Source organism: Natator depressus, chromosome 2 (assembly GCF_965152275.1).
Source record: "Natator depressus isolate rNatDep1 chromosome 2, rNatDep2.hap1, whole genome shotgun sequence".
NCBI lineage: Eukaryota > Metazoa > Chordata > Testudines > Cheloniidae > Natator > Natator depressus.
Window position 1 is genome coordinate 175,756,528 of NC_134235.1, and position 23,330 is coordinate 175,779,857.

A 23,330-nucleotide genomic window follows, 5' to 3' on the forward strand; every position below is an offset into this window, starting at 1 on the left:
TCTGCAAAAGGTTAGTAGCAGGTCACTGCAGTTGTAGGTTCCTGGCTGACATCTGACCCTTCTGGGTCTCTGCTCATCTGGCAGGTACATAGTAGCACATGCGAAATGCAGTTGGTGATCTTTTTAACCATTTGATTTAGGTACAGACAAATGTCCACAACCCACTGCTAGAATTGGTACGCTTGTTGGCTTTGAAGAAAACCAAGAATGACCCAGTGCTGGCGATTCTCATCCCCAAAGTGGCCTTTTTGGTCAGAGTTGAAGCTCATTGCTACCACGAGGTCAGATTAGTTGAGTGCCACATCTTGGCCACTCACTAGACTGCTGTGAGGGGACTTAGGGTATGTCTATACTACCCACCGGATCAGCAGGCAGCAAACGATCCAGCGGGGGGTCGATTTATCACGTCTAGTCTAGACATGATAAATCGACCCCCGAGCGCTCTCCCATCGACTCCTGTACTCCACCACCACTAGAGTCGATGGGGGAGCGGCCACAGTGAAGACACTGCGGTGAGTAGGTCTAAGAACGTCGACTTCAGCTATGTTATTCATGTAGCTGAAGTTGCGTAACTTAGATCAGTTCCCCCCAGTGTAGACCAGGCCTCAGACACCAGATCCCATATGTTTTAAGTTTCTCAAGACTGAACAAAGTCCAGTTACTGCCATGTGTTCCCTAGGCACATTCATGGGGTATAGATCTTCTTTCTGACATACCCTGCTGGGAGCTTAGACCACAAGGCCCACTGCCCAATCTCTGGCACCAGGTCACAGCCCTCAGACTACTACCCACCTCGACAGCTTAAACATAACCTCTCCCAAAACTCCACCTGCAGTTGTGAACCTTCTGGTTTTACCTGCTCCTGCGGCCTCGGATAAGGTAGAATCCTGTGCAAAGTCTCTATGTGGCCTATGTTTAACAAACTGGTGACCCCTTTCACATAGAAAGCCTCTGAGTGTGACATCCCTCCCCCCCCCCCTTAAATATATTTTTTAAAAAGTGTTTTTAATTTATAACAGCATTATAAATGCTGGAGGCAAAGCAGGACTCGGGCTGGAGGCTGACAGCTCACGACCCCCCTGTATTAACCTCACAACCCCCAGTTTGAGAACCCTGGGTTTAACACATTATTGCTCTCCCTTTAATAGCACAAGACACCAACAGATTCACACAAAAATAACCTACCCTCATTGCCCTGTCTCAGTTTCCTCACCACCCCAGACCATTCATTGCGCTGGAGTCAGGGGAGCCATCATTTGTGTTCTGAACAACTGAGCCTTCTTTTCCCAGCTTGTCTCTTTTGACCTCATCTGCTCCATCCCCTTCTCCTCTCCTGCCCAACCTTCCCATGGCTCTTTCAATCTCTTGGGTAGGTGACTCAAGGAGCAGCCTTAACAGGTGATCACAAACCACTAGCAGGTGCCAAGTGTCCTTTCCCCTGATAAATCAGTATCCTCAGTGGGAGCCAACCTGTTGCCCAGGATGGTGGATGTAGAACAGAGGACCAGCCTGGGTTAATGACCCTCTGTTGTCAGCCCTGTACCTCTCAGAATTTCAGTCCACCGCAGAGGTAAAGAGGCAACAGCAAAGGTAACTAGCCTTTGCAGTTAAAATGAAGTTTGCAGCTTGGTGAAACCATGTACACAGAGTTCAGTTTCTCACAGAATCCATAAATTGTACAGATTCCCCAATCATCAGGTAAAGCAAAATAGAGACACTCATGCTAGCCTCTGTTCACCTGTTCTGTGAAGAAAGGGACTTCAGTCTGTTGGGCCATCATTAAAAGTGCCTTTCACACATAAGGAATTTTTAAAACAAAAATCTCCAAAGTATTTGGATTTTGAGCCTACTCTGAAACATCTGTGTTGGAAAAGCAATTTGGTCCCATCATCTCCCCTTCATATTTAATGCAATGACTTTGTTAGTCCTATTTTAGTCTTGTAATTATAATCAATGCAACAGTGAATCTTCTGAGATGAAAGTAAAGCAACCGTATAATCAAAATGAAGAGGTAGAATTGTAGGTCAGAAATTACAATTTTTTTTAAAAAAAGCATTAACTGCATATGAAAGAACTTTTGTTACAGAAGAGTCAGACTGAATAGAGTTTGGTTTTTTGTTTTGTTTTTCTTTAGGAGTGGTTTTTTTGCACTGAAGTTATACTGTTTATCAAATCACCCTCTTGCCCTTCTACAGTGTTTAAGCAGCCACTGTGGGAAGACAGTCACTCTGCTAATGAAGGGACTAATTAAGACATATGTAACCAGTCAATGCTGTCTTCATGCAAAGGGACTGGCAATCAACCAGCACCACTCGTGAAGTAGCACTTGCTGGTTTGATTTGAACTTTGAACTAATGGGTCTCATTTTCAGAGGGGCTGAGCACCTGCAGTTCCCATTGACTTTGAGGGGGGTAAGAGGGATTTGCAAAAGCACCTGACCCATTCAGGCACACAAAGGCCTTTGACTTTCAACAGATTTTTGCTTTAAATCCTGCAGGTGCTTTTGAAAAGCTCCTCTAAGAGTGTTCACTACCTCTGAAAAATCAGGCCCAGTTTGTTTGTTTGAAATAGCAGCTCACCGAGAAGGCAGCAGCCATATGAGGCTGTAGCCTGCAACAGAATATGCTGCCTTGAATGCAGCAGAGTGGACTAGATGACCTAGTGATGTCCCTTCCAGTCCTACACTTCTGTGGTTCTCTGCTTAAGACTTGCAGCCAATTTACTCATTTTTTCATACCTCATAATAATCTGAAAGCACATCTAAAAATGAATTTTAAGTAGCTGCTGCATAGAGCTGTCTACAGATACAAGCAGCCTAGATTACTTTCCTTCTCTGATGAGTGGCCTGAACAAGACAGTTTCATTCAAGTGCTTGTTTAATCTAAGCTTAGAAAAACCTGCAAAAATAAAGGCAACTAGCTAAACATGCGGCCAGCTTGCTTCCAATTACAAGGACCAGTCACTTTCCTCAGGTCAATTGCATCTTAGATCTCATACCAGGAACAACACTTCCATCCAGCTCCTTGCTCTGCCTAGGAGTTGGACTGAATGACCTTGCCCCAGTAGTACCATCTCTTCTCTTCTACTCCAGATTTGCTTTACTTCCTCACAAAAAGAAAATATTGCACCTGCTCACTGTCTAAGCCCTGGTCTACACTAGGACTTTAGGTCGAATTTAGCAGCATTAAATCGATGTAAACCTGCACCCGTCCACACGATGAAGCCCTTTATTTCGACTTAAAGGGCTCTTAAAATCGATTTCCTTACTCCACCCCTGACAAGCGGATTAGTGCTTAAATCGGCCTTGCCGGGTCGAATTTGGGGTACTGTGGACACAATTCGACGGTATTGGCCTCCGGGAGCTATCCCAGAGTGCTCCATTTTGACCGCTCTGGACAGCACTCTCAACTCAGATGCACTGGCCAGGTAGACAGGAAAAGAACCGCGAACTTTTGAATCTCATTTCCTGTTTGGCCAGCGTGGCAAGCTGCAGGTGACCATGCAGAGCTCATCAGCAGAGGTGACCATGATGGAGTCTCAGAATCGCAAAAGAGCTCCAGCATGGACCGAACGGGAGGTACGGGATCTGATCGCTGTATGGGGAGAGGAATCCGTGCTATCAGAACTCCGTTCCAGTTTTCGAAATGCCAAAACCTTTGTCAAGATCTCCCAGGGCATGAAGGACAGAGGCCATAACAGGGACCCGAAGCAGTGCCGCGTGAAACTGAAGGAGCTGAGGCAAGCCTACCAGAAAACCAGAGAGGCGAACGGCCGCTCCGGGTCAGAGCCCCAAACATGCCGCTTCTATGATGAGCTGCATGCCATTTTAGGGGGTTCAGCCACCACTACCCCAGCCGTGTTGTTTGACTCCTTCAATGGAGATGGAGGCAATACGGAAGCAGGTTTTGGGGACGAAGAAGATGATGAGGAGGAGGAGGTTGTAGATAGCTCACAGCAAGTAAGCGGAGAAACCGGTTTTCCCGACAGCCAGGAACTGTTTCTCACCTTGGACCTGGAGCCAGTACCCCCTGAACCCACCCAAGGCTGCCTCCTGGACCCAGCAGGCGGAGAAGGGACCTCCGGTGAGTGTACCTTTTAAAATACTATACATGGTTTAAAAGCAAGCATGTGAAAGGATTACTTTGCCCTGGCATTCGCGGCTCTCCTGGATATACTCCCAAAGCCTTTGCAAAAGGTTTCTGGGGAGGGCAGACTTATTGCGTCCTTCATGGTAGGACACTATACCACTCCAGGCCAGTAACACGTACTCGGGAATCATTGTACAACAAAGCATTGCAGTGTATGTTTGCTGGCGTTCAAGCAACATCCGTTCGTGTGTTATCCTCAGGAGAGTGAGATATAATCCATGGTCACCTGGTTGAAATAGGGTGCTTTTCTTCAGGGGACACTCAGAGGAGCCCATTCCTGCTGGGCTGTTTGCCTGCGGCTGAACAGAAATGTTCCCCGCTGTTAGCCACAGGGAGGGGGGAGGGTTGAGGGGGTAGCCACGCGGTGGGGGGAGGCAAAATGCTACCTTGTAATGAAAGCACATGTGCTATGTATGTAATGTTAACAGCAAGGTTTACCCTGAAAGAGTGTAGCCAGTGTTTTATAAAATGTGTCTTTTTAAATACCGCTGTCCCTTTTCTTTTCTCCACCAGCTGCATGTGTTTCAATGATCACAGGATCTTCTCCTTCCCAGAGGCTAGTGAAGATTAGAAAGAAAAAAAAAAACGCACTCGAGATGAAATGTTCTCCGAGCTCATGCTGTCCTCCCACACTGACAGAGCACAGACGAATGCGTGGAGGCAAATAATGTCAGACTGCAGGAAAGCACAAAATGACCAGGAGGAGAGGTGGCGGGCTGAAGAGAGTAAGTGGCGGGCTGAAGCTCGAATGTGGCGGCAGCGTGATGAGAGGAGGCAGGATTCAATGCTGAGGCTGCTGGAGGACCAAACCAGTATGCTCCAGTGTATGGTTGAGCTGCAGCAAAGGCAGCTGGAGCACAGACTGCCACTACAGCCCCTGTGTAACCAACCGCCCTCCTCCCCAAGTTCCATAGCCTCCACACCCAGACGCCCAAGAACGCGGTGGGGTGGCCACCGGCCAACCAGCCACTCCACCACAGAGGATTGCCCCCAAAAAAGAAGGCTGTCATTCAATAAATTTTAAAGTTGTAAACTTTTAAAGTGCTGTGTGGCATTTTCCTTCCCTCCTCCATCACCCCTCCTATTTGTGTGATGAATGAATAAAGAATGCATGAATGTGAAGCAACAATGACTTTATTGCCTCTGCAAGAGGTGATCAAAGGGAGGAGAGGAGGGTGGTTAGCTTACAAGGAAGTAGAGTGAACCAAGGGGCGGGGGGTTTCATCAAGGAGAAACAAACAGAACTTTCACACCGTAGCCTGGCCAGTCATGAAACTGGTTTTCAAAGCCTCTCTGATGCGTACCGCACCCTCCTGTGCTCTTCTAACCGCCCTGGTGTCTGGCTGCGCATAACCAGCAGCCAGGCGATTTGCCTCAACCTCCCACCCCGCCATAAACGTCTCCCCCTTACTCTCACAGATATTGTGGAGCACACAGCAAGCAGTAATAACAGTGGGAATATTGGTTTCGCTGAGGTCTAACCGAGTCAGTAAACTGCGCCAGCGCGCCTTTAAACGTCCAAATGCACATTCTACCACCATTCTGCACTTGCTCAGCCTGTAGTTGAACAGCTCCTGACTGCTGTCCAGGCTGCCTGTGTACGGCTTCATGAGCCATGGCATTAAGGGGTAGGCTGGGTCCCCAAGGATACATATAGGCATTTCAACATCCCCAACAGTTATTTTCTGGTCTGGGAATAAAGTCCCTTCTTGAAGCTTTTGAAACAGACCAGAGTTCCTGAAGATGCGAGCGTCATGTACCTTTCCCGGCCATCCCACGTTGATGTTGGTGAAACGTCCCTTGTGATCCACCAGAGCTTGCAGCACTATTGAAAAGTACCCCTTGCGGTTTATGTACTCGCCGGCTTGGTGCTCCGGTGCCAAGATAGGGATATGGGTTCCGTCTATGGCCCCACCACAGTTAGGGAATCCCATTGCAGCAAAGCCATCCACTATGACCTGCACATTTCCCAAGGTCACTACCCTTGATATCAGCAGATCTTTGATTGCGTGGGCTACTTGCATCACAGCAGCCCCCACAGTAGATTTGCCCACTCCAAATTGATTCCCAACTGACCGGTAGCTGTCTGGCGTTGCAAGCTTCCACAGGGCTATCGCCACTCGCTTCTCAACTGTGAGGGCTGCTCTCATCTTGGTATTCATGCGCTTCAGGGCAGGGGAAAGCAAGTCACAAAGTTCCATGAAAGTGCCCTTACGCATGCGAAAGTTTCGCAGCCACTGGGAATCGTCCCAGACCTGCAACACTATGCGGTCCCACCAGTCTGTGCTTGTTTCCCGAGCCCAGAATCGGCGTTCCACAGCATGAACCTGCCCCATTAGCACCATGATGCATGCATTGGCAGGGCCCATGCTTTCAGAGAAATCTGTGTCCATGTCCTGATCACTCACGTGACCGCGCCTCCTCGCCCGGTAGCGCTTTGCCAGGTTCTGGTGCTGCATATACTGCTGGATAATGCGTGTGGTGTTTAATGTGCTCCTAATTGTCAAAGTGAGCTGAGCGGACTCCATGCTTGCCTTGGTATGGCGTCCGCACAGAAAAAAGGCGCGGAATGATTGTCTGCCGTTGCTCTGACGGAGGGAGGGGCGACTGACGACACGGCTTACAGGGTTGGCTTCAGGAGGCTAAAATCCACAAAGGGGGTGGCTTTACATCAAGGAGTAGTTCAGGCAGGACTTCACGGAGGGTTCCAATAAGAAATGGTGCACCTAAGTTATTGTTCTTATTGGAACAAGGAGGTTAGCCTGGCCTCTGATTGATACATGGCTAGATCTACCTCGCAGCACCTTCTCTGTGAGTGACTGCAGTGTGACCTAGAGGAATGAGTCCCCTAGACAGGGGAGGAGGCAAATGAGTACAAAACAAATCTGGTCTATTTCTTGTTTTGATCCACTCCATCTATCTTTTACATCTTTGGCTGGCAGCAGACGGTGCAGAAGGACTGCAAGCCATCCACATCTCATGGCTGCTCGGCAGAAGATGGCACAGTACGACTGCTAGCCATCCTCATCTCTTGCCTGCCCGGCAGAAGATGGCACAGTACGATTGCTAGCCATCGTCATCTCTTGCCTGCCCGGCAGAAGATGGTACAATACGATTGCTAGCCATCGTCATCTCTTGCCTGCCCGGCAGAAGATGGTACAATATGACTGCTAGCAATCCGTATTGCCTGCCTGCTAACCATTAGACGGTTCAATACGACTGACTGCAGGACTAAAGAGAATGACCTGGTCAAGTCACCAAAAATTTAGTCCCTGCGCCCATGTCTGCCCAGGCGCTCCTGATCGACCTCACACAGGCGACCAGGAGTACCTCGGACATGACGAGGACGGCTACCAGTCGTATTGTACCGTCTGCTGCCACAAGGCAATGGGTTGCTGCTACTGTGTAGCAATGCCGTACCGCGTCTGTCAGCACCCAGGAGACATACGGTGACGGTTACCTGAGCGGGCTCCATGCTTGCGGTGGTATGGCGTCCGCACAGGTAACTCAGGAAAAAAGGCGCGAAACAATTGTCTGCCCTTGCTTTCACGGAGGGAGGGAGGGAAGGGGGGGACTGACGATATGTACCCAGAACCACCCGCGACAATGTTTCAGCCCCATCAGGCATTGGGATCTCAACCCAGAATTCCAATGGGCAGCGGAGACTGCGGGAACTGTGGGATAGCTACCCACAGTGCAACGCTCCGGAAGTCGACTCTAGCCTCGGTACTGTGGAAGCACTCCGCCGAGTTAATGCACTTAATGCACTTCTGTGGGGACACACACACTCGAATATATAAAACCGATTTCTAAAAAACCGACTTCTATAAATTCGACCTTATTCCGTAGTGTAGACATACCCTAAGTGGAACTGACCCGCAGGTGTAAGGAAAGCAGGATTCTGCCCATCAAAGTGAATGCTCTTGGGGGCAGGGTCTGTCTTTTTGTTCTGTTTGTACAGCACCTTGCACAATGAAGTACTGCTCCATGCTGAGTGCTCCTAGGCACTAGGTAACACAAATAAAAATAAGAAACTGACAGTATTTGTGTAAATTGTTTGCAGATTACTTCAGCCCTGGGGGCACGCATTATCTGGCAGAAGGCACTAAGCGAATGGCCCCATGTGCTTGGAAAGGAGAATCCCTTCAATAAACAGATTGAAGATGTGTTCAAAGATCAAGGGGGACACTGAGTTCAACATTGCCTGAGCCATGCAGCACTGTCTATTCTTACTAGTGTCTTCCAGGCTGCAAGGAAAAGAAACAAAGCCAGCCTCTTTTGGCCAGATGACGTAAGAGCCATCTTTCCAAAAAGTGTTGCATCTCATCTGCAAAGCCACATATGTGAGTAAGCTAGGCTTTAGCTTTGGTTATGTATAGAGTCATGAAAATGAATCAATGGATGTTTGCCAACAGGACTATTTAACCACCTCAATTTGCAAATCCACAACAGGGCTTTCTCTGCCTCTACTAAATTGAAGAAGCCTACATCAGATTTCTTTGGTGATCTCCCTGTGGATGACTTTGAATGGTTAATCCGATCAAACAAAAACTCACTGATGTTGCCATAAATTGTATGTAACAGTTGGTGTGGCTGTGTCAATCTATTATTAAAACGGCTATTTGCTTATTAAAAATGTGCCATGGAGGACTATGAAACAGAATTTTGATTTGCCTGGCAGCACTAAGTCAATCTGATTGGGCAGAGGTGTTTTCCCTGCCCCCTTTGATAGTATGTAGGGTCCACCTTGACAACCCGTTATGCATTTGGAAAAAAGATATACTTAAACTCTGAAAAAAGTAGTATTATTTACACTGTTTGTGAGTTGCCAAAGTCACACGAAAATACTGGGGCCAGCCTGCAGCCTTTACTCACATGAGGAAGCTTTTGAAGTTAAGAAGGGGTCAGCTCAGGTTAGGACTCTATATATAAAGTGATGGAGGGTTGGATCCATTGGTAGCAGTGACCTCACGGCAAGCAGGTAAAGGTAGCAATCACCTGCCTTTTTAAACAAAAAGTTACAAAGTTAGACTTTGCATAAAACAGCCCTAATGAAGAAGAGTTCATGCCCCTTATTCCATTCTTTATGCCAATCTATACATGAGCAGTGCTAGCCAGTAGGAAAAATCTGTTAAACGAGCATACCTCAGTCCATATAATGTAGTTAAAGTGTTAAAGAATACAGCCTGTGATCAGATTGTAAGCTCTCTGGGGCAGGGACAGTCTTTGTTCTCTGTTTTGTACAGTGCTTAGCACAATGGGGTCCTGGTCCATAACGGAGGCTTCCAGATGCTACTGCAATACAAATCGTAGGTAATATGGCCTAAGCCTGCAAGCTTCTGAGTGCACTTAACTCATATTGAAGTCAGTGTGAGGTAAGGCTGCTCAGTACTGCAGGTAAGCTGGGGGTGAGTTGTAACTACTGTGTCCGCTGCTGTTAAGTGAGCTGTCAAGCTGGCAGGGCACAAACCCCAAATTGGCTGTGGATTCTATACTTAGATTTCACCAAACCTAGTATGTAGGGTAAACTCATCAGACACTAAACAGCCTAATGCATGAGTCACAGACAGGCCCCTTATCTAGCTTACCACCTAGGCAAGCCTGCCTTTATGATGGATGGTCCTTTAATATCGTTGTGATTTTTGGTGTACTCCCAGTCCCAAAGGACCAGTCACTTACCCCAGGTCAATTGCCTCTTAAACACTTGTAGCCAATCCTTGAATTAACTAGAAGGAAAGTTATTTACAAGGTTAAACATACACAGTGGTTCGCAACCTATTTACCAGTGTGGACTGCCGGTTGAGACCTGTACCAGACACAAACTGGCCCACCCAGCTCTGTGCTGCTAGCATGCCCCTTTCTCTCAGGGGCAGGCCCACACCACATACCACACTGACCTCCTGCACAACACCCCCACCCCGATTCCCTATGCCTGGGGCCCCTGCCCAGAGACCCCTCTACAGACCCCAACTGCACAGCACCCTGCACAACCCCACCCCACCCAGCCCTCTCATGGCCAAGCCCCCAACACAAAACCACCCAGTGCCCCTTACCCCCTCACTGCCCACAGCTCCCCCTCCAAACCCACTCTCCCACGCCCCACTGGGAGGTGACTGTGTCTGCCAGGGATCACACTGGCCCCTCGGAAGAGACGCGATCAGACAGGTTGGAGCAGGAGCAGGAGCAGGGCTTGCCCAGGTGAGGCTCCCTCAGGACCCACTTACCCAGCAGAGCCCCTTACATTGGACTGCTGAGCTCTTCCCCTGCCATAGGAGGCTGCTTCGCCTTCGCTGCTGGAAGGAAAGCTCCAGCAGGACTGCATGCATTGGTGGATTAGCTAATGGGGCCCATGTCTGGAAAAAGGTGTGCCCTGACCTGCTCCCCAGCAGGAGTGCCGGGGGAAGCCCAGCGCCCAAACTGCAGCTGTGGCCCTGGGACTGGAGGAGCTGTCTCCCAGCCTCAGGGCAGCGGGACGATGACTCTCACCCTTGCTACGGCCCTGGGCCGCACAAAACCTTCTCCGGTCTCAGGGCCACAGTGCGGGGGTAGAAAGGTGCAAATGGATGGGAGGGGTGGAATGGGGGAGGACTGTGAGTGGAACAGGGGCAGGGGCCACGGGCAGGGCCATAGGCAGAAGGTTTTGTGGAGGCCCCCTGCCCCCCACCCCCCGGCTCTGGCCCAGGGCCCCACAAAACGTTAATCTGCCTATGGCTGTGTGGTGCTGTCTCCCAATCCTGGCCAGACCAGAGTGGGAAGCTTTTGAGCACACAGCTGGACCCCAGCAGTGTTCTAATTGGGCTGCATGCAGCCCACAGGCCGAGAACCACTGACATACACACAAATGCGTTAGTTTTAGGTTTCTAAAGGGAATAGAAGCTTCTCTAACAAGCAATCGTGGGTATATTAGGCCAGAGGAGGCTAAGCCCCCCCAAACAGGATGCAGCACACCTCCCTTTGGCCCCACCCACACTCCATTCCCCAAGGCCTTGCTCCCACATCCTGCTCTTCTCCCATGGCCCCACCCACACTGCACCTCTTCCCCTCCCTCCCCTCATACCTTTTCATTCCTTGAAAGGCCGGGGGGGGGGGGGGGGCAGAAATGGGACTGCAAGGGGATGGGGTGGAGAGAGAGGGGCTGAAGAGGTACAGGTGGCAGGCAGGGCACCTTTGGGGAGCGTCAGAAGGGGCATGAGCAATGGGCAGGCCTCAGGGGGCAAGCAGGAATGGGGAACCTCCAGGGCAGGAGGCTGAACAGGGAGTAGGGGCATGGTCCAAGCACTAATAGGTCCCCCCTACTTCCAGCACTCCAGCCCAGCCTCCCCAATGGCAGGGGTCACATGCCACCCATCTGAGCTATATACAAGTCCCTTAAATCTAATCCAGGCTAAACACTGGGGCTCTCTTCCTTATGCCTAGAAAACCTTGCTCTCAAGCACCAGCCAGCTACAGTTCCTTCATGTCAGGTCTTTTTATTCCTCCCCTACCCCTGCTTTGAGTTGCAAACTTAGCTGGTGGGAAGAAAGCAATCAAAAACACTTTTGTCCTCTGATGTTTGAGAATAGTTTGGAGCCAAGGTGCATTTCCTGTGGGAAGCCAGCATTTCACTCTAATAATCTTTTTCTTGTCTGGTGATTTACAGAGGCTTATAATTCAAACACTTAATACCATTAAAAAAATTAAAATATCGGTTCCCATTTAAACCACTTTTTCCTCTTGTCACACTCACTGAGGTGCTACAGTCAGCAGCCCAGATTCAAAGAACATGGGAACAAATTTAGTTAAAATACAATAATTCCTTTTTTAAAAAAAATTAGTTGCTTTCAAGCCCCTCCAATAGCTTTTATAGTTCACATTTAAGAGGATTAAAGAGAAAAGTCACTGAAATATAACCACTGAAAATTTAAACAACTGCTCACTGATAAACTAATGAAGCATGTTTCTGCTCACTGCAAGCCTACATGACTCAATCGCCCCACTGGATTGTATTTCTCACATCAGCCTGTGATGGGATCTGAGTGCACCATGTATTTACAAACTAAAATTTAGAAATCCACTATTCTTTTATCCTTCCACCGATACTGTACAAAAGGGAGCTTTAGCTTTAAGACCTACTCTATAGATCTCAGTTTTCCAAAGTTTTAAAAAAACACTTCTATACACATAAAATTTTGGATCCAATCTCTTGCTGTTTTATTAGGGCTGGAAGCTAGCTATAGAAGGATGGGAGTCCCTGGCTTTCTGTTGGGACAAAGATCCCATTTCTAGTTTTGGAGTTGCAAGATATCAAATATACCCATCACTGTGCAGGAATTATGTTGGCAATAGAAGGGTTTTAAGCTGCACAGGAATTTGGACTGCTTGCAGTTCAAAAAGAGATTGCTTGTGAACAGCATGCAAATGAAGTGGTCAGAAGTTCAAAATATAGTGTCCAAAGTCTTCATTTCAATAAAATTTAAATTCACATAGACAGGCCTGATAAAAAAAGCAGGGAGGGCAGTTTTCTGTAACTCACATTGAATTCTGAAGTACCTACATTTCATATGTCATCAGCTCCATTACCCTCAACTTGAGAGGTCTCCCTTGACACTGCTTTGAGCATTGTTTATGTTTTGAGTGTGTCCATCACTGGTGGCCAAGAGACTTTCTTTGCAATTTTCCTGCTGTTCACTTGTGAAAGAAGATAGAGCATAGTCTCCAAGTTTATGCACCTATCTGGATAGAGGACTTTAGACAGTGGAAATACAAGCTTCATGCTGCCCTGACAACATGCTTCAGTCCTGACCAGGTTGGACCACCGCTAGTCTCCATACCCAACACTTGGTCTCTGATGAAGTTGGGTAGAGGTCTGTAGCATGATTACTTGACCTCTGAACTGGAGTGAATGTATCAAACACAGACCAGACAATTGTCAGATCACTACAGACTTAGTATGGTATGGGCCAGACATCAACAATGCATCTTCTTTTCTATATACGAGTCAGTCTTCCCCCTCCACTGAGCACAACCCAATCCACCATCTGTATATGGACTAGAAGCCCTGAAATGTTATCTACTTCCTTCAGAGCCACTCTTCTCCCCCGTCCAATCCAAAGTTTACTTCTATTACTGTAGGCGACCCATTTCTGAGAAGCTTACTCAGTGTTTTTATTCTTTACATAAAGGGAATAAAATAAATCTTAATACATCATTCTGAAATATTTAAAGACACAAAAAAACTAGATTCAAGAGCGATAGTACAAAATGACAGGATGAAAGAGGTATGGGTGACAGAATTTAGTGTTTCAAGTGTGAAAATTTAACAGTTCATAGCAATTTAAAATTACACTACTGCACTCGCAGTCGTGCTATAGTACACTTTACACTAAGCCCAGTGGAAAGCTTATGAACATTGCATATTTGGACTTTAACTGAGTAGTTCTGCCATTTTACTGATGGCCTGAAGTACAGTGCGTTTTACCTGCACTTACAGCCAACTCTATGGTATTACTTATGGCCAGAAAAGTATTAGTTGGTATATAGCAGCTTTTTTTTTTTTTAAAAAACTCAAAGACAATTTTACAATATATTTTCCTGGTGCTCAAATGCAGAATAGTGAGAATTATAGTCTGTACAAATCATGAGATTCCGGAACCAAACATTTGGGCAGTTTGAAACTAAATTTATAAAACCCTAGTAAAATATTCAAGACATTTTTTTATTTCTATGAAAATGTGCAACATACCGCATACATAATTCAACTCCTGTAAACCACATAGCGTGTGCCATGCACTTGTCCATAAACTGGTTTGTATAAGAAATGGCAGACAAGATTAAGAATGTAAGAAACAGTTATGGATGTATCTGTACATTTTTTGTTCTGCTCACAAGTAGTTTCCACAAGCGAAAGTTTATACTGCGCGCTGTAAAGTGCACAAAACTGGCAACTTTTATGCCTAAGGAAGAACTACTGAAAACCTCAAAAGCATTGAAGTTCCTTCCTGCTTCAGCACTCTACCTAGTAAACTGCGTGTACTCTGAGGAGTCACTGTTCCCTTAAGGAAAATACAGTTAACTAGTACACTTGTGTTTTACAAGAAATTTCTGATTTCCTGTGATAAACCTAAGTCCTGATTTAGCTGTTTCAGAATAAACGGATATTTTAAGAGAACATACCAAGCTGTATAGATTTCCAAGAAGTGGAGGTTTATAATAATATTTAGCACATTCAAAGAACTTAATTGCTTCCTATCACACTCATAAATGTTAGGGGAAAAAAAGATCAGTTAAAATTCTAATAGAGAAATACAAATACTGCATAATATAGTCCTGTATAATGAATGGCACGTACTCTTCCAGATTTAAAGCATAAAGTATAATAAGTAACCCAGAGGACCTTAGACAATCCTACATATAAAAGGATTTATAATATAATTTGTGTTTGTTTTCTTGTACATAAAATCTCATGGCAATTTTCCTCATCGTTTCAAGGCTTTCCAATAGGTTTATAGCATGCATCAGGCTGCCACATACGAAGGTCAACAAGAACTTGGTTGAGTTTTTGCATCCAAAGGTTACGCTCTTCTTTAGTATCAGCGGATAACCAGTTCCTTTAAAAAAAAAAAATAATAATAAGATCTGTTGCTACATCCTTCCCACTCTCCATCCAAGTCACTGAGGATGGAGTGTCCTGCAGAACTACTCAGTTAAGTCCTGTTAGAGCTCAGTAAAAATGAAGGGGGGAAAAAAACAAAAACAAAAACACACTTGTCCGCCACACAAAGTGTGGTCAGACAAACTATAGGACACTAATACTGCTCTCAAAATGAGAGCTGTGGTTCCTCATTCTCACAAGACTGCATGTGAGCAGAACTGCAAAACAGAACTAAACAAAATGGCTCAAGATTAACCCACCCAGTGTCTTAACATGGCAGTTGATAATGGTCCTATTCAAATTCTGAAGATCAACAGCATCATAGCCTGTTAATATCAATCCTAATACGCTGCAGAAAGGTTACAGCTCATTATTTATTCACTTACTTGGTAACACAGAGAGTGTCTTTACATTGGCTGACCAGAGTCTCTCTATCCTCTTCCCTCTGAGGTCGGACAGTGATTAGCTCAAAAGTGTTGGGTCGGGCACAGAACTCTCGGTTGGCTGGTTCAATCTGACGATTAGTGCAGTTAGCCAAGTTTATCCGGCCCATAGGATGCTGAAAGTTAGTGGAAAAGTCAGGTTATAGCAAACAGGATTTGTAATTCTACATAGCACTGTTTGCCAATAGGTATCCTATGACGTGCACCCAGAACAGATTTTCCACCCATACATGAACAGGGTTCACTTCACCCAAAAGTTGAAACAGCCATATCTGGAGTGGGAGACTGCAGATATTACAGTGGAATAAGCAAGCCCTACCCTGCCATGTACTACATGGCTGCAGAATTCAATACTTACTACAGAACTATGCGCCAGCATCTATTTAAATGTTCAGAGTTGAATGACATAATGGGGGGGGTGGGTGGGGAAGAGTCAGACAATTATTGAATTACAATTGTCAACATCACATGTCAAAATATACAAAATAAATATCCTTAAATCAAACTACGTTCTCAAGAAGCACTTTTCTTACTTCACCTATCTGTAAATTTAAATCACCATCATCTATGGAAAAAAATTGTTGGTTTGTGTGTGTGTGTGTGTGTATACTGTGAAATTGACATTTATCAGCAAAAATCAAATCCTTCCAAACCTAGTCATTAGTCACAAAGATAGCTTTGGAAGTATGAACCAAAGTTGATGCAGTGATGGTTGCCCAAATCTACTGAAAGCCTGAAATAGTAGCATTGAGATGTAAACTGCACCATTCATTTTAGTGTACAGCATGATTCTATAGCCACAGGATTTGGTATAAGGAAAGTTAGTTGTATTACATTGTATGATCCCTGCACTGTTCCACAGAGGCAGAGCTATAGTCTCGGCTTGCAGCTAGGGAGCCACGAGAACAAGAAGGGTAGGGCTCACAAGCTGAGCAGATGAGCCACATAAGGGATTTCCCTTGACACATTGGGAAGAAGGTTCTGAGCTGGGCTACTGAAACAACTACGGAGGTTTTCTTAGAAAGGCCAACCTAAGACGACCTATGGTTTAAAGTAATCATTGACAAATTTTAATGTTATAGGAGCCATAGTTCTGATTGGGAATGAAACACTTTGAGATAAGAGTAAGTTAACTATGCCACCGAATGTAGGGGTTCTTGCCATGGTATACACAAGATCTTGTGTATAGGCCAGTAGGAAGAACAGTGACTCAACAAAAAAAAAAATTACATGCTGTTAATAATGTTACCTATTACCATAGCTGCCCTGCCCACAGTTTTTAGAAAGAGGCAATGATACAACCCGGAAGACTTGATACAAGGAAGTTTGGGAAGCAATCCCAAAGCTCCTTAGACAGCAAGGTCCGGAGAACTTTCCTATCCAAGTCATCTTTCAGGCTGTAAAATACAGTATAATCTCTCCCAGCCAGCAGGGAGGAAGAGTACATGATTCATTAGGGCAAAGCTGGCCAGTGCACTGTCTTCTGCTAACAGGGAGATGCTATATCTATGCATGTGAACTGGCATAGAAAGCCCAAGAGATCCAGTGTTTGACCCAGAATTTTAAGAGGAAATTTGTGCTTTGACAATAAATTAGTCTTTTAATGGTAAACTGCCTAAGTGAGTCAAAAAACACCTTGAAGGGAGCCCTCAGGAGTTGAAAACATTTACATACACATGTAGAATCAGACTGAGGAGCCAAGAGGGGTCCAAATCAATGAGAGATGAACCTTTCTGATTTGGGCCATTAGCTAAAGAGTAACTCAAACTCTCTACAAGGTGTGTGTTTAAGCACCATACAACTATGGCTTGTAGTCTTGCAGCTCCTTAATGTGGTTGAGTGTAACATGGTTTGGTAAATTCCATAGGCAGTAAATCATGCTATAAATACAGTTGGGCCCCTACTACGGTAAAGCATACTGCTTAAAAGTAAGCTTTATGGACGGGGTTTGTCAGACTAAGGATGCTGTTCTTCCTGACAAACTTGAAGTAATCCACATATATCATTTAAATGAAAAACTTGCTTATTAGAGTTGTCAGGGGTGTTACATCACCTCTTAAATTGAACAACAAGACACATCAGTCATCAGACAAGATCACTAACAGAAAAAGCTTTAAATCTTGAAAATTAAATAGAGAAAATGAGGACCTGCTGCCCCACTACCATGGAAACTGCTACCAACTTTAGGATCTGCCTCTCGGTTTTTGTCCTGGGTTATACAGAAGTTAATCAAATTGAGAGAAGAGTTATCTTGCACACCCCACCCCAAAAAGCTTTAAGAGCTTAGGTTTCTAAGGACTAACTCTGCATCAGTAAAAAATGAATGCAGGATTAAGGGAAAACAGATACTGTGAAATATTTCAGGTTAAGAATCCCCACATTAAGCAATATAATAGGTGGATCATAAACTACATTACCTTTCGCTTTTCATCATCTGGATACGTCCAATAAGAGATGCAGTTTCCAAAAAGCACACACCAGCGCCGATGCCAAGCCCCAAATCCACTAACATCTTCAAACATTGTCTAAAAAGAAAATTAAGTGACCTGTGTGACTTAAATATGTTCTACACACCAGTTTATCCTGGTTTAAACTACGTTGGTTAATCATACTGCCATAAGCACCTTTATGTCGACCACTGTGTCGTTTGTTTGGGGTTTTTTGGGGGGAGGGGGGCAGGAAGGGAGCATACCACTTTAATGATGATATTAGTATATTAAATTTGTGTATAGTCAAGGCTGTAGTAAATCAGAGGCTAGATCTTGCCTTTAGACACAGTAGGGCAGATTTTCAAGAGTTCAGCACCCAGCATGCTGAGCTTTCGAAATCTGGCAGTGTCATGGTGTCCCTATGCATTTAGGAACCAGAGGGTAGTATTGGCCACCACCAGCACTTAGAATTCACTATACATGTGACATTTCCTCCCATCAATATTAAAACATGCTTTGTCTTCCCAGAATACTTAATTCTCGTATAGGGCTTTTCACAAGATCCGATTCACTGCTAAGAGCTGGCATTTGTAATGACCATGATGTGACACCAGGTTGTCTTCCACAGACCTCACATCCATTAAGCTTTTTTGTGTGAAAAAGCTGTTGATGTGCGTATTGAGCTTTTTTATTTTTTAACACACACCTGCAATCTAGAAGTTAATCCTAGATTTAGAGTGCTGCTACCCCCAATATTTCAAAAAACAAAAAAAAGTTAAGTTAGTTTAAAAGATAAACTTTTTAATAAATAAAATGATCTTCTAGCACTGAATTGCAAGCATCTCAAGCATTGGCTAGAATAGTGGTTTTCAACCTCTGGTCCATGGACTTCTGAGGGTCCACAGATTAGTCTAAAATTAAGGTTCACATCTCCATTCAAAATTTTTTTAGGGGTCCACAAAAAAAAAAAAAAAAAGGTTGAAAACCACTGACCTAGAACAGACACTGGCAGAACTGGTTCAGCAAAATGCTATTGTAAGAGTGCAATATAGGAGTCATTAAAAACATTAAGTGATCACATAGTTATGTAGAATTTGACCATGTTATGATAAGCTGAGTGAGGAGTCAAGTAAGCTTAAATAAGAAGTTGGAGGGGGATTTTCAGATGTTACAAAACTACTGAAGATAGTTAAGTCCCAAGCAGACTGCCAAGAATTACAAAGGAATCTGTAAAACTGGATGACTGGGCAACAAAATGGCAGATGAAATACAATGTTGATAAATGCAAAGTAATGCCCATTGGAAAACATAATCCCGACTATACATACAAAATTATAGGGTCTAGATTAGTTGTTACCATTCAAGAAAGATCGTGGAGTCATTATGGATAGTTCTCTGAAAACATCCACTCAACATGCAACGACAGTCAAAAAAGCTAACAATGTCGGGAATCATTAGGAAAGGGATAGATAGTAAGACAGAAAATATCATATTGCCTCTATATAAATTCACGGTATGCTCACATCTTGAATATTGTGTGCAGATCTGGTTGCCCTACCTCAAAAAAGAGGTATATTGGAATTGGAAAAGGTACAGAAAAGAGCAACAAAAATGGCTAGAGGTATGGAACAGCTTCCATATGAGGAGAGATTAAGACTGACTTTTCAGCTTGGAAAAGAGATGAAAAGGGGGTCTAGAAAATCATGACTGGTGTGGAGAAAGTAAATAAGTGTTATTTTCTCCTCATAACACAAGAACTAGGGGTAACCAAATGAAGTTAATAGGCAGCAGGTTTAAAACAAACGAAAAAGTATTTTTTCACACAACGCTCATACAACCTATGGAACTCCTTGCCAGAGGATGTTGTGAAGGCCAAGACTATAACAGGGTTCAAAAAAGAACTAGATAAGTTCATGGAAGATAGGTCCATCAATGGCTATTTAGCCAGGATGGGGAGGGATGGTGTCCCTAGCCTCTGCCAGAAGCCAGGAATGGGCAACAAGGGATGGATCACTTGATGATTACATGTTCTGTTCATTCCCTCTGAAGCACCTGGCATTGGCCACTGTTAGAAGACAAGATACTGGGCTAGCCTACTCCCCTATATTTCTTTAGTTTATGCAGAGCATTTACTTCTCTTGGCAAGATTAGCAGTTTTCCTGTATCACATTACACACCGTTTTCTAGGCAATTCAGAAGGCAACACATTTCAATAGTACAGGAAGCCAGTGTAAAAGAGCCCACTCTAGAAGGCTTTTAAGACTATAGTGAAAACATAAATATTGTTTGTTTGTGCTTAGCATAGTATAGCAGTCCATTTAACTGCATGAAAATAGAAGTTTAATGCTGACCCAAAAAGAGGCTGTTAAGGAAAGTGGGGCATCGATAACGAAGCATGCAACAATTTGCAGATCAAAATAATGAAGGGGATTCCAAGAGGTAGAATGTAAGCTCCAATTTCATCTATATAGAGAGGAAAGGAAGACAGATCTTGGACTAGGAATTAATCACATTATAGTAGACACTTGTTTTGCAAAGGCATTTTTACAACACATTTAGTGCCATCTGCTGGCTACAACTGCAGTAATGCATTTCACTAGGCTGGAATGGCAGCTACATTTAAACAACCAAGGCCAGATTAATTATGGTTTGGTTTTTACAGATGTTGATTTTAAACAATTTGTTTCTGATACAGTGAGTGTAACTTGCCTGCTATGAGCCAAAAGCTAGAAGGAGAGCATAATGAGTACATTAAAAAAAGTTTTGCTTGTTCACAAAACAGAATACATTCTATTACATACGATTTGCTTTTAATAGGTCAAAAAGAGTCCAATTTGTCAGAAAAAAAGCCTCTGGCAGCCTCTAGAATCTCACCCTATGTCACTGTCATTTACTAGCCAGATTAGCTCCTTCAAAGGGAGGTTAATGGAAGGGCATGATGACAATAAAAGGTCTGGCCACAACCATACAAAACAGACAATTAGACTTAAAAAAAAATAAAAAAAAAATAAAAAAATTAGTCCATCAAAAGGCAATATTGATACCAAGCGATTTCAGCCTAAGACAACTTTGCAGATTCAATAGGCTCTGCTTTTTAACTAGGCAAATAAGATATCTTAAACCAGTCTTAGAAACTTTACTTTAAATCAGAAGATACAGGTAGCATGGAATCATTTCCACCTGAGCATTTATTAAGCCTGGTTTGGTTACTGCCCAGAAAATAAAATGTGTTTGTTTTACTTAATGGAAGTCAGGGTGATTTAGCAAACAGTGAGCAAGTTACTTACCAAAAATCCCTTTTCCTCCACACAGGAGTCTACTTGACATTTTAGTTTTAGATGTATGTGGCCTTCCAAAGGAGACAAAAAGGGAACCTGCAAAAAAACCAAGCCCCTTAACTTAGTTATTTAATTTTGATGCATCTTAAAAGCTTTGTTCCCAGTACAAACAAATCAGCAACAGCAAGAGATTAGCAACGAATGGTTTTGACATCTGTCATTGGAAGAGTGGCCAGAGATCCCTAAATACCAGGGCTAACAGCCACTTGCTGTCAAAAGTGTTATTGATCTTCTGACTCCACTTATAAGGGCTTATCTACACAAGGAGCTATTCCTGATGAACTCCACGTGTGGATGCTCTTATCTGGAATAAGAGTGCCATATTCCAAATAAAATCAATCCACTCCCAGTCTGCGCAAGGAGTTAATCAGGAATAGCTACTCCACTTTAAATTCACATCCTACCTTAATCTGAATTAGCTTCTCAGTGTAGACAAACCCAAAATTTTACTTTTCTAGGGTATGAGCAGGATGCTATTTGTATAGCCATCTAGAAAGATTCATTTTTCAAGGTTTGGCTATGTGCACGTAATCTACTGTCCTCAGTATTAGGAGGCACTTGGATGCCATCTGAACTCTCCTTTGCTTACAAATGTATTTAACCCACCCACCCACGCGCACACACACCCAGCCCTGAGTAAAGCGGAAAACATGACCACAAGACAATATATCCACCAATAGTGCTTTTTAGCTAAAACCTAAAAACTGTAATGAATACTCTAACCAAGGTTAAGCCATGAGACAAAATAGATTTTAAACAGTTGTTTGTATAAACCTATTAAAACATTACCAAGCTAAACTAGGGCATAAGTAGGTTCTGTGTCACTAAAGGGTAATTAGAATGCTAAGCTGTTGAACAGAACATACATGCCTTGAAACAATTCCATGCAAGTGTGAAGACTCATTCATACCTAAATTCTATCATCTTCCCAAATCATTCACAGGTCTCTACTTCAGGGACAGATGGAGTGTTTATAACAAGCCAACTGTTAAACCTCAAATTTTGCCTTGTAGAAACTGTTTCAGTAGGGAAAAACTTTGTGATATAAAAGGTGAGGTTCACAGAATCTCCACAGGATTGGAATGATTTGGTAACTCAGAATCTAAGTGTGTTATTTTGAAGCATAATGTTGTGTTTGTTTTTCATGTTACTGATGAGATCCACTGTAGCCATGCAGTGTCCAAAAGCAAAGAGCCCATGCTTCTAGCAGATACACCAATATTGAAAACACCTGTGTGCTCACTACTATACATGAAGAAGAGTCCCTTCTCCTTGAGATGACTTGATGTGTATATCGAGTGAAGAAGCATCAAACAGAACCAATGCCATCCATCACAATTGATAGAAATTTTGCCAGTGACTTCTATGGGAACAAGATCAGGCCCTCCATATTTATTGCTTAAGGGTATGTACAATATCAAGGAGAAAATTCCCTAAATAAGATGACTTATCAGTCGTCAGATATGTTAGCACTCTTTGAATTGAAAAGCTTTTAGGTAGTCAGTATGTTTAGCCCAGATACATAAAGCACATCTGCAGAGGCAAGAGATCTGACCATTTTTAGAGTACTAGACTATCCCAGGTGAAGTGTGTGGTTTTATTCTTGCACTAGGTAAAGGAATAGAGAAACCTTGGCAAATGTATCTTGAGCACCAGAAGATAGGAAGTCTTCAGATACCAAAGAAGTTAAAAAAGCAAGACTATTATAGTTTGGAGAGAAAAAGGAATAATGCTGGATTTTTGCTTACAACAAAAGAAGTCCCATGGCTCCATAGTTTACTATGTGCCAAGAGAAAGTTACTTATATTCAATTAAACTACAGTAAAATCCACTTTAAAAAAAAGTTAGTTTAAGCAAGTTAGTCTGGCTCCCTTATTTCCCCTCTCATTTCCAGTGAGGATCATAGTTACAAACTACTTTGTAAATGATAGGAAAGTTATTAAATATAGCTGCATGGTAGCTAATGAAGGCTCTTGATCATGTGACTAACAAGTTGACACAGATTTATCAAGTGACTAAGAAGAGTTGGGGATTACTGCCAGCTATTTTGTGTGTGGAAGGGTTCTTGGAGACCTCCTCTTGTGTGGGAGAAATATGCTTCTCTTGACAAAGTTTCCTTCAGTTTTGAAGTTTCCTTGAATGAGAGATAGATGTGCTGGACAACTGCATGAAGAGAAAACTCTAGTCCATGACCTTTGGTAACCTAGCCTGGGACTACCATTAACACTGATGGACTTGGAGCTTCTCTGTAGTTTATGAATACTATATATGGACATGGATATTGGCATGTTGACTGTAGGAATACACTGTTTTTCCTTATAGACCCTATTAAGCTAAACCAA

The 23,330-nt window shown here is 43.9% G+C and overlaps 3 protein-coding genes across 4 annotated transcripts in view; 2 read left to right on the top strand and 1 right to left on the bottom strand.

The window, feature by feature from the left end:
* Positions 1-8,778, top strand: part of AOAH (acyloxyacyl hydrolase) — a 119,934-nt gene extending 111,156 nt beyond the window's left edge. The window contains exon 22 of the mRNA XM_074945344.1: positions 8,212-8,778. Within this exon, the coding sequence (XP_074801445.1) occupies positions 8,212-8,340 (129 nt within the window). The 3' untranslated portion in view covers positions 8,341-8,778. The remainder of the gene's footprint in view (positions 1-8,211) is intronic.
* LOC141981622 (myb/SANT-like DNA-binding domain-containing protein 2) lies at positions 3,377-5,134 on the top strand. The gene is made up of 2 exons (XM_074943253.1): positions 3,377-4,082; positions 4,662-5,134. Exons 1-2 carry the CDS (start codon positions 3,500-3,502, stop codon positions 4,814-4,816), a joined length of 738 nt encoding a protein of 245 aa, XP_074799354.1. The 5' UTR covers positions 3,377-3,499; the 3' UTR covers positions 4,817-5,134.
* Positions 8,779-12,818: 4,040 nt separating the features above from the next.
* The window catches only part of ANLN (anillin, actin binding protein), a 41,868-nt gene continuing 31,356 nt past the window's right edge, over positions 12,819-23,330 (bottom strand). For both annotated transcript variants that reach the window (XM_074945342.1, XM_074945341.1), the window contains 4 exons: positions 20,938-21,024; positions 17,639-17,746; positions 15,165-15,337; positions 12,819-14,734 (listed from right to left, as the gene is read on the bottom strand). In XM_074945342.1, coding sequence (XP_074801443.1) covers positions 14,611-14,734; positions 15,165-15,337; positions 17,639-17,746; positions 20,938-21,024 — 492 coding nt within the window. In that variant the 3' untranslated portion in view covers positions 12,819-14,610. The remainder of the gene's footprint in view (positions 14,735-15,164; positions 15,338-17,638; positions 17,747-20,937; positions 21,025-23,330) is intronic.

Coding starts and splice junctions, on each gene's coding strand:
- LOC141981622 (XM_074943253.1), top strand. CDS start 3,500: ATGCAGAGCTCATCAGCAGAGGTGACCATGATGGAGTCTCAGAATCGC. Junction 4,083..4,661: donor AGGCGGAGAAGGGACCTCCG/GTGAGTGTACCT, acceptor TTTCTCCACCAG/CTGCATGTGTTTCAATGATC.